Here is a 10,884-nt window from a genome sequence, read left to right as displayed (position 1 = left end):
TCCACAGACTATTAAATACTCAAGCATTAGATATTTTTTGTAAGTTGCTAATACATAGCAGGTGCTCATAACATTTTTGCTAAGTGAGTACATAGATGAATTAAGTGTCATGTGCAGCATGGTATTACTTCATCTCTTTCTCATTTGATTTTGTGCTAATGGTTTGTATGTGCCATAGCTTCTAATGTTGCATGTTGGAATGGCCCTTCCACTTTATTCAGAACCAGTGAATTTGGATTCAGTTTCTGCACATTTAAAGTGTATAATTAATTGTTAGATAAATAAATTCCTGGACCTTGTTTCCTTCATCTATGAAATGAGAATAATGTCCTAAATGATCTCTCAGGCCCCCTTATATTCCTAACATTCAGTGACACTGAGCTTCTGAAGAGGAGGGTCTGGGGCTGATTCCTCTTTGTAGACTCCCAGCATTGCACAGTCTATCTGGAAAATTCAGGGACTAAAATTAAAAACATCACCCTAAGGGATAAATAAAAGATTTGAGCTGGCAGAGGAAAGAATCAGTAGATTTGAGGTTAAATCAAGAGAGATTATCCAATGTGAATAATAGAAAGAAAAAAATGAACAGTCAAAGAAATATGGGACATCATTAAACACACCAATATAAATGTAATGGGCATCTCAGAAAGAGAGGAGAGACAGAGAAAGGCGCAGAAAGAATATTTGAAGAAATATGGCTGGAAACTTTCACTTTGATAAAAAACATTAATCTACAATTCCAGTAACCACAGCATACTCCAAGTTTTCTCCAACAGAATGAAATCCACATTTAGACACATTATAGTCAAACTGTAGAAAGACAAAAAGAGAAAATTTTGAGAGCAGAGAGAGAAAAAATGATTTATAATGTGGAGAAGAATCTCAATAAGATTAACAGTTGATTTCTTACTAAAATAATGGAGGCCAAAAACTTTACAATGATATATTCAAAGTGCTAAAAGGGGGCGGACCCCCCCCAACAAAATCCTTCCACCAAGAATCCTATATCTAGCAAAACTTTTCCAAGTGAAGAATAAATAAAGACTTCTCAGATGCTCAAAGACCTTCAGTGTGATTTCCCAGGTTCTTTCTCCCTGCCTTGGACATGGTTTGGTCCAGGCTAACACATTAGGACCTCACTTGTGCATAAAAAGTTATTTAGATTGTGAATTCTCCCCATTTTATATTTAAGCAGTTGCATAGGTTTTGTGACATTTTCCAGGGTACTATGGCTGATAAGTCTGGAGATTTCCAATTTGGGTTGTTTGTTCATTTGTTTGATTTTTAGATGAGGAGCAAGTTTGAACATTAATGGATATCCTGCCAATGGCATCCACAGGAAAGTAATTTACTGTGTGTCAGTAGTGTATTGATAGAAGTGGGTCATCTGCCTTCTTTCTTTTCCATGGGCTTTATCTATAACAGAAAATAATAGCTTGCAGACCCACTGCATAATTCCTTCCTCTTCAGATTTACTGGAATGCTGAGGTATAATTTTTGTTTTTTGAGATAAGAGTCTTGCTATGCCACCCTAGCTAGAATGCAGTGGCATCATCATAGCTTCCTGCAACCTCAAACTCCTGGGCTCAAGCGATCCTCTTGCATCAGCCTCCTGAGTAGCTGGGACTACATGTGCGTGCCAAAATGCTGGGCTAATTTTTCTAGTTTTAGTAGAGACAGGGGTCTCACTCTTGCTCAGGCTGGTTTCAAACTCCTGAGTTAAAGCAATCCTCTCACATCAGCCTTCCAGAGTGCTAGGATTACAGGTGAGAGCCTTCACTCTCGGCTGATATAATTCTTAAGATTACTGAAAAAACAGTCATCAGAGCCCTTTGGACAGTAAGTATATATGCTACAAATGCATAGAAAAAAATACAGAACAGTAATTGTCCTTTTGAATTCTCATATCTGTGGAAGAATAGATTCCTTAGCACTTGTAGAGTATAAGCGTATTATAAATTCATACCGTAAGTGATAAAATTAAAATATTTCATTTCACTGAGAACTCATGCAATGCAAGGTCTTTGCAAAATTTAGTAAAACTCTGTTTCTGTTGGTTACTGTAATTATCTTCTTATGGAACACTATGTGTTTTGAGTTCTGAATTGAAGGCAGTGGAGCAAGCCTGTCAAAATCAATTCAATTGATTTTTATTTATGCAGATGCATTGAGTTTTACAGTGGTTGCAGTTCTTTTTTGAATGTGTTACATTCCAGATGCTGAGCAATTTTTCATATTCCAAATCTTGTACCTCTTCTCTGATACTTTCCACAAATATTTTTCCTTAATAAATAATATGGCAAGCATGTTCACACTATGTTAACTAATTAGTTCTAAAATCGAAAATCTGAAGAGTTAACTTTTCTAAAATAAGGTTACTAAAATGTAAAATACAAATAATTCTATATCAGTGTTTTTATAGAATATTTGTTATATAAATATTTTTATAGGCGATAGGCAAAAACATTAACTAATAAGAGCCCTGGCCTAGAGTTTTGAGGGGCCTTCCTGAGACCAAACAAAGGCAAGCAAAGCTGAGAGATCAAAATAGGGAGAAGGACAACTCACACTCAGTTTGAACCCCTGGATTTCAACATTCCTGAAGCCAAACCTATCCCATTTGGACTCCTAAGTTAAATAAATATATACATTCTCTCTCTCTCTTTTATCTCTTTCTCCCTTTTTTTTGGAAAAGCTTGCTTGAGGTTTTTTTTTCCTTTTGCTTTCAGTCAAAGAGATATAATGTATACATAGAATATCTGTGAACTTAATATTATTGGGTATGACGGGCATATGTTTAGAATATTAAAATTATATCAGTGGAATTTTATATAATATCATTTACAATGAGATAACATGTTTTTGTGATGTTATTTTAGTGTGGAAAATGATAACTATATTAAATACTCAGCATCATGTATTTTCATAAAATTTAAGAAGACTACCAGACCATTTAGTCAGTCAGTAATAGTAATAGTCAGTCAGTCAGTAATAGGGAACCCTGGACTCTGACATTGGCTAAAACACAGAGCTGCTGTTAGGGATATGTCATCTCCCCAGAGGGAAAAAAGTAATTGTTTTGTTGTGAGGATAAGCTTATGCCCAAAGTAGTCTTTTTCATAAAGTTGCACCAGTTGGTTCTTTAAATAAACTAGAATTATTTCACGTAAGATATAAGAATAAAACCCTGAAATCATCTTATATTTTCATATACCCAACCTTGAATTAAAATTTCAGTTAGAAATTGTCTTAACTGGAGGGGGTTTGACATGATATGCTAAGGACATATTGGAATCTCTAATTATAATATTTGGGACACCACTCTTAGAATCAAGAGTGGCCAAAGTGACAGAGTTCTATGATACATATAACATTTTTCTAAAATGCAAAAGCTGCATAGGCAAGCTTTTGTAAAGCACTTTCAAATTGTTTATCTCATTCACGGTAACATGAAAGCATCGATGCCACTGTAATATAATTTAAAGATAAATTTTAAGAAACCTCGATTGTCATGCTGTTATTTTTACAGATGAGGGAAATTAAACGGCATGCTTCGCTCTCGCGGCGCCCGCCGATGCCCCCGGAGGTGCCCCCGCCCGGCCGGGTCTCCCCGCTTGTCCGAGGCGGGGCAGGCGGGAGAGGCCGCCAGGTGTCCCCCGCCGCGGTCCCCGGGCCAGGGGGCTCCCCAGAGTGGCCCCAAGCGGCGACAGCTGACATTGCGGGAGAAGTCCGGTCATCCAGGAGGGGGAGGAGCACCCGGCCCTGCCCACGGGCGAGATCGCACTGGGCTCCAACATCCCGCCGTCCGCGTCCGCGCTGAGCACCGGCCTGAAGAACAGGCGCCCCATCCTGGCGTGGGGCGCAAGGAGGGGGTGGCCTCCACCTGCCGCAAGACCAACAAGCTGTCCCCCTACGACAAGTTCGAGGGCCTGCTCACCGCCGCCTGGTTCCAGCAGATCCGCGCCGCTGCCTGCAGGTCAAGGGCATCATCCTCCAGGAGAAGGCGCTGCGTGTCAACGAGGAGCTGGGCATGGACGACTTCCCCGCTTCCCACGGCGCCAAGGTGGGGTGTCCTGCATGGCGTGGCCCGTGCCCTGGCGCGAAACTGCGGCCTGGCTCCAGCGGCGCCTGCCAGCGCGGCCGCGGTGCCCTCCGAGGGCAGCGGCGGGGGTAGGACAGGCTGGCGCGCTCCAGGCGAGCAGCCACCGTCGGCGGCCGAGGGCTGTGCCTCGCAGGACGTGTTCGGTGCCACCGAGACCAGTCTATGGTACGACGTCCTGCCCGACCAGGCCGGGGATGTGCGGAGGTGACTGGACTGCTGAGCCAGGCCACCCAGCGCCTGAGCGTCCTGCTGTGCGCCAACGCCCACGGCAGGGACAGCTGCCCGGCTGGTGGCCCCACGAGTCGGCGAAGCCCGGTGCAGGCCAAGGCCGCCTGCCCTGCCGACTGACTCCACCGCCAACTCTAAGGGGGCTGTCACCACCCAGGCCCTGGACAACCGAATGGCTGCAGAGTCTGGACGGGGCCTGTTGCAGCCTGGCCGCTTGGCTGCCCAGTCCCTGGACGCTTCGGGGCCTGTGGCATGTGCAGCTGGCTTTCTTCACACCCGGCACCGTGCATCCCCTGGAGCGGGAGTGGTCCCACAGGTGAAGGGCCACTACCGCCAGGCTCTGCTGCTCAAGGCCATGACCGCTCTAGAGGGCCAGGATCGCTCAGGCCTGCACCTGGGCCTCATGGAGGCCCTGCACTTCATGGCTGCGGCCTGGCAGGCAGTGGAGCCTTCCGACATAGCAGCGTGCTTTCTCAGAGCTGGCTTTGCAGGTGGCCCTATGCCACCATCGCCACTTTCCTCAAGAGTGAGGGGGAGGAAGACGAGGAGAATGAGAAGAAGAGGAGGAGGAGGAAGAAGAGGAAGGTGAGAAGGAGGAGAAGGAAGAAGGGGGTAAGGAGAGAAGTTGGGGGAAGAAGAGGAGGTGGAGGAAGAGGGTGATGTTGATGGCAGTGATGAAGATGAGGAGGAAGAGAGCTCCTCCAAGGGCTTGGAGGCTGAGGACTGGGCCCAGGGAGCAGTGGAAGCAGGTGGCAGCTTCGGGGGTTACATTGCCCAGGAGGAGGCCCAGTGCCCTACTCTCCACTTCCTGGAAGGTGAGAAGGACTCTGAGTAAGACAGTGAGGATGAGGAGGAGGATGAAGGGGAGGTTGAGGAAGATGAAGATGAAGACGATGCCGAGGATGGCGATGAGGTGCCTCTACCCAGCTTCGGGGAGGCCATGGCTTATTTTGCATGTATTGGTCAAGGTTCAGCTACAAAGAAACAGAACCCTCTCTACCCAGCTTAGGGCACAGTGGGGTCAAAGAGGGGTGCTGAGTGGCTCACAGAAGCAGAGGCAGGACTGGAGAAACAGAAACCACGAGCTTCTGGGAACAGCTGCCAGAGCAGCATCTCTGAACCAGGCCAGCGAGGGTGCACCTGCCCCTCTGCAGTCGGAAAGCCTCTGGCTCTGGTGCCTCACTGCCAGTGCCAAAATGGACCAACTGCCACCAAGAAGCTGCCTCCATCGGAAGGCCCCTGGGATCAGGAAACAGTCTGATGAGAAAGACACTGTGCTCCCGCCACAAGCTCACATCCCCTGCTGTGACCAGTCAAAGGGGTGCTCTGCGTCCTGCCTGTTAGTATTCAGGGTCCAGAGACTGGACACTGCTCTGCTCATCCTTCCACGGGCAAGGCAGTGCCTCTGCCACCTTGCTCGCCAGCAAGAACAGCAGAGGCAGCAGGAGTGCGGCCTTCTCAGCACTCTGCCTTCCAAGTCTCAGGCCAAGGTATCTGACTTCCCAAACCTAAATCAAATCCAGAAGCCTGCCTGGAAAGCAGTCTCAGAGGCGTGTGTTTTATCTTCCCATCTCTGACGCACAGGAGGGGAGAGTGTGTGCAGAGCACTGTTTTTATATCCATCTCAGCTACCCTTCGGCTTCTCCAAATCCTTGTCTGCTATTCCCCCAACAATCACACTTCCTGACAACAGCAACAGCGATCTGCTCCTCCTAGCTGAACGCAACTCTCCTCCTCTCCTGGTATAAAAGGAAACACGCTCACCCTTTCCCCAGAGGAGGACCCCAGTGCCATCAGCCACTGCATGAGTCTGAGTGGTGCTCACATCTCACCAGTTCCATAAACATGCAAGATTGGAGTTCTGTAATCACCTAAGGGCTAACTTAGAATGATAACCACCAATAACACACCCTAAATTAAAAACAAAAAGAGAGAGAAAGAGGAGGAAAATGGGTTAACATATGTAAATATAAACTGAAAACTAAAGGAATATGTATATGAAACAGTCCTAATTTCAGCAATTTGCCATGAGGCCAATACTGGTGTAAGATAGATAAATAGATGGAAAAGAAGCTAACAGATATCAATTTATTATTAACTATTCATATATGTGTAGCTGCTTATTGATATATAATTCACACATTATAAGTGAACAGTCAATGGTTTTTAGTATATTTGCAGACTTGTGTAAGCACAATCATAATGAATTTTAGAACATTTTCATCGCACCAAGAGTAAACCCCGTATCCATCAGAGTCACTCCCCATTTTGCTCCCAAATTCCCCCATTCCCGTGCTGGACATCTATTACTCTATTTTCTGTCTCTTGAGATTTTTTTCCATCATAGATATTTCATATAAATTGAATTATCCAATATGTGGTCTTTATTGACCACATTCTTTTTACTTAGCATAATGTTTTCAAGGTTCATCCGTGTTGTAACATGTATCAATGCTTCATTAATTTTTATTGCTGAATAATATTCCATTATATATGTACACAATATTTTATTTATAGTTATCACAAGCTTTCCTATTGAGGTCAAAGTCTTTTGGAACTAGACAGAGGTGACGGTTGCACAACATTGTAAATGTCCTAAATGCCACTGAATCATACCCTCCAGGACGGGCCCATTTTATATTATGTAGATGTCCCTTAACTAAAAAAACTGCGGTAAGCACGGTGAATTCAAACACCTGTGGTTTGTTTTGTGGTGCCCTTCCAGTGCGTTTGACCTTTCACCCAGAAAACACTGTCAACTGGCTCAGGGTGGAAATCTTCATCTTTTGTCCTCAGTAAGACCCTAGGATTGCTGGAGGCACGAAGGGTGTTTCAAAAGCCTCCGCCAGCCAGGACACAAGGAAGTAACCCTTTGTGCGCCGCAGACTGGACCCGGGCGAGGGCCAGGGTGCTTTGTTAGGGCTGCGCTCCCCTTTCCGCTGACGCTCACCGCACTGACACCGCCGTGTCCTTCGAGGAGCTTCGCCCCTCCTCACGCACCTTCGGGGTAGGGCTCCCGGGTCCTCATCCAGATGTTCCCGGCCTGACCAAGCTCATCTATGAGCAACAGACGTCCCATGGCAGCTGCCGGCAGGAGGCTCGAGGCGCCAGGCCCCGGGGTGGCCGCCGCGCTGACACCCACCGCCCAGCTTCCCTGGCCCGCCCCTCCCCCGCACGCGGCCACCGCACGGCCTGTCGGGAAACGTAGTTCCGGGGCGCCAGGGTCCCTGCAGCGGCCGCGCCCGGGGCTTATTTATCGCTCGGGCTGCGGACCAGAAAGGAAAGAGGTGGCGCGGCGATGCGACCCCAGCGCTCGGACGCGCTCGGTCCCCGCCGCCCCGCTCCCCGCCGCCGTGACCTCCCATCGCCGCGGGCGAACATGCGCCAATGTCAAGGGCCTGACCGCGCGCCGCAGGCACTTACTAGGGTGAGGGCGGCTCGGGTGGGCTGCAGCTTCCTCTTGCTCACAGCCCGGACGGTGGCCCGGACTAAGGAAGCCGACATCTTCGCCACCCCGGCGCCCCGGTGCCTCGGGCCGGAGCTAAGCAGCCTCAGCCTCTCTCCATGGACACGGCGGACGCATTGACGCCACAAGCCCCGGCGCACGGCGCACGGCACCCGCGGCCCCGCCCCGCCGCCACCATTGGGAGAGCCGCGTGATTGACGGGCTAGGGGGCGGGAGGCTGCTGGGGGCGGGGTCTCGCGGCGCAGCGGGGTCAGGCTGCCCGCGGGGCTGCGTGCAGTCGCGTGTGAGGGCCCGAGGCGCCGGGGGAGCAGGAGCCCGGGGGGAGTGTCGTCACTGCTAAGGCGTCGGCGCGTCGTAGGCGCGTGGGGCTGGAGGACCGGCCATAGCTTGTGCCCTTGCCGACTCCGGAGGTGCGTCGTCGCTTCACCACCTGCCCCCGGGGCAAGGTGCGGTGGCACCTACTCCTTTAATGCTCACTGAAATGAACACTGCAGACAGGCTGCTGCGGGCTCAAGAACGCAGCAGTCAAGACAGCATGCGGAGCTTATGTTCTCCAAGGCAGAATAGTTCCCGTGCCCAGACATCTACAACCGTTTGCATTCTTTTTTGGTCTGGCTAGACGGTTAAGAGCATAGGACTTCCAACGAGTCGTATAATAAACAAATGTCCACTCCCCGCCCCCTCCACACTGCTGGGGATGCTGAAGGGTGGTGAGTAATGCAATTTTCGTCCTGGTGCTGAATTTGGAACCCGATCCTACTCTAAGAAATGACTGGGCAGCACTGTGAACAGTCACATTTATAGCGAGTACCAGTTAATAAACTTAACTGAACACCTGTTGTCAGACCATGTCTGTCGGGCTCAAGGGGCTTAATTCCGCTTTTGACCCGGCAGTATTCCTAAGCACCAGGCACCGTACCTGGGCACACACAGGAAGCCGGGTAAAGAGGGGCCAGGGAAGAATGAGAGATCCTAGTAGGACAGAAGTGCAGCAGGGTTAGCAGAAGAGAAAAGGAGGACATCACGACAGGTGGCATTTCTCATGAAATGCTAGAGAAGGGAAGAACGCAGGAGGGGTTCTACGGAGCACTGCTGGGGAGGATAGATTCTTTCGCAGTGTTTTGATGTGGAAAAAACTAATCAGGGTAGCATTTTTTTTTAGTGCAATCTATCTTTGATCCCTAGAGGCTACAGGGTCCAAAGGGATAGTTCAAAATTACATCAAGTAGTTCTGTCTGTCTGCAACAGGAACTTAATTGTGAGGATGTTTTTCTTCTAAGCCTCAGCAGCATACAAAAGACTATGGGTGCCTGACGCTGGGGGCGCTGTGGCTCATGCCTGTAATCCTGGCACCTTTGGAGGCCAGGGCAAAATTGCTTGAGGCCAGGAGTTCAAGACTAGCCTGAGCAAGATCAAGATTCATCTATACCAAAAAGAAAAAAAAAAAAAAGAGAGAGAGAGAGAAAGAAAAGGAGGAAGGAAAGAAAAGAAAGAAAAATTAGCTAGGCGTGGTGGTGAGTAGTCCCATAGTCCACTCTGTTCCAGTAGTCGAAGCAGGATCGCTTGAGGCCAGGAGTTTCAGGTTGCAGTGAGTTAGGATGATGCCACCACACTCTAGCCCGAGCAACAGGGTGAGACACTGTCTCAAAAAAAGAAAAAAAGAAAAAAAAAAGGAAAGGAATACAGAGGCAGTAGTGTGATGGGTTTGTTCCTGGGCTACATCTTTGATTAGGTGGATAATTTGGGATAAGGTATTTTACTTCTCATGCCCTTCCCGCTACAGATACTGTGAAGATTAAATGAATTAATAAAGGAAAAGTCCCTAGAAGAGTGCATGGCACAAAGCACACAATTTCTAATTGTTAATGGATATTTAAAGATGCCATGTACTCCGAAGCTACTCCTGTATGATACTGTACTGGTGGATACATGTCATTATGCATTTGTCAAAAACCATACAATGTACGACACCAAGAGTAAACCCTAATGTAAACTATGGAATTTGTGTGATAACGATGTATCCTTTGCGGTGAGGAATGATCGTGGGGGAGGTGGGCCTGTGTGGTGGCCGGGGATATATGGAGCACTCCATACTCGTGCTCAATTTTGCTGTGAACCTAAAGCTGCTCTAAAAATACATTAGAAAAAAGAATTCCATGAATCAGTTTTTTCCAGTTATTGAAATGGTACATAGTTGTGTAGCATTTTACAGTTTTCAAAGGAACCCTGAGAACATTCATACTGGTCTCACAACTTTGAACTGAGTAGGGCAAAAGCACTGGTGTCGCTATTTTACATTTGATGCTTAAACTCAAGTCTTCTAGTAGAGTGCATTAGACATATTTAAAAAATCTAGTGGTAAGTTTTTTGATTCTGCATCTGGTGTATAACACCCTTTTTCTGTCTATTTAATACCCACTATTCAGTTTTTAACTTGGTTAGTTGTTTTGCATTAAGCATCATGTCACATAATCTACTTGTCAGTGGATCAGGCATACCTATAATGTCATTCGAAACTGGCCAAGTCCCTGCAGTAAGTTGATACACTGGAAGAGTTTTCATGATTATGTAAGTATTAATAGTATGTGAGCTCCTTTATCTCAGAGCAGCAGCTGTCCTGTGGTGTCAAAATGGGGTGGGTGTGGGAAGCATCGAAGGAGTTAAGAAGCTGTAACCACTTTACATTTCCACTAATATGCGACAGAATTTATAATAAGGAAATGTTCAACACCACTTCAGGGATTACTTTCACAGTTGTAGGCGTTTTAAAAAGTGTTTTCCTAGTCAGACCTCATTTGACCCTCACAACTCTGTGGAGATGCAGGAATGATTTCCATTTCATAGGAATGGTAAGCAAACTGCCAGAGCTTAAGCTGGAAAACCAGCCAGGCCGACTTGCCCAAGTCAGTGAAAGTGTGTGAAGTTCTTGACTGCTGCTGTCCAAACACACCTGCTTCCAAAGAAAAAAGTACTGAGCACATCTTTACAGTTTAATGAGGGTTTGTTAAATTCTGTGTTTTCAGCACTTTTAAAATACTGGATCTGTAACATTGTGAGCCCTACTGACCTATCTATCCAGGATCTTTTC

The 10,884-nt window shown here is 47.3% G+C and overlaps 1 protein-coding gene and 1 pseudogene across 1 annotated transcript; one reads left to right on the top strand and one right to left on the bottom strand.

The window, feature by feature from the left end:
* The first annotated feature begins 3,548 nt into the window (after window positions 1-3,548).
* On the top strand, window positions 3,549-5,339 carry LOC123645715 (annotated as a pseudogene).
* A 1,147-nt stretch (window positions 5,340-6,486) lies between these two features.
* Window positions 6,487-10,777, bottom strand: LOC123645714. The gene is made up of 3 exons (XM_045562146.1): window positions 10,603-10,777; window positions 7,754-8,226; window positions 6,487-7,387 (listed from the first exon to the last, which is right to left on the bottom strand). The coding sequence occupies exons 1-3, from the start codon at window positions 10,775-10,777 to the stop codon at window positions 7,355-7,357; spliced, it is 681 nt and encodes a 226-aa protein (XP_045418102.1). The 3' UTR covers window positions 6,487-7,354.
* Between the last annotated feature and the right edge of the window lie 107 nt (window positions 10,778-10,884).

Source organism: Lemur catta, chromosome 10 (genome assembly GCF_020740605.2).
Source record: "Lemur catta isolate mLemCat1 chromosome 10, mLemCat1.pri, whole genome shotgun sequence".
In the NCBI taxonomy this organism is placed as follows: domain Eukaryota; kingdom Metazoa; phylum Chordata; class Mammalia; order Primates; family Lemuridae; genus Lemur; species Lemur catta.
This window is presented reverse-complemented; position numbering and strand designations above follow the sequence as displayed.

Coding starts and splice junctions, on each gene's coding strand:
- LOC123645714 (XM_045562146.1), bottom strand. CDS start 10,777: ATGTGCTCAGTACTTTTTTCTTTGGAAGCAGGTGTGTTTGGACAGCAG. Junction 8,227..10,602: donor TCCTGCATCTCCACAGAGTT/GTGAGGGTCAAA, acceptor CCCCGGGGGCAG/GTGGTGAAGCGACGACGCAC. Junction 7,388..7,753: donor CCCGAGCCGCCCTCACCCTA/GTAAGTGCCTGC, acceptor TGTTGCTCATAG/ATGAGCTTGGTCAGGCCGGG.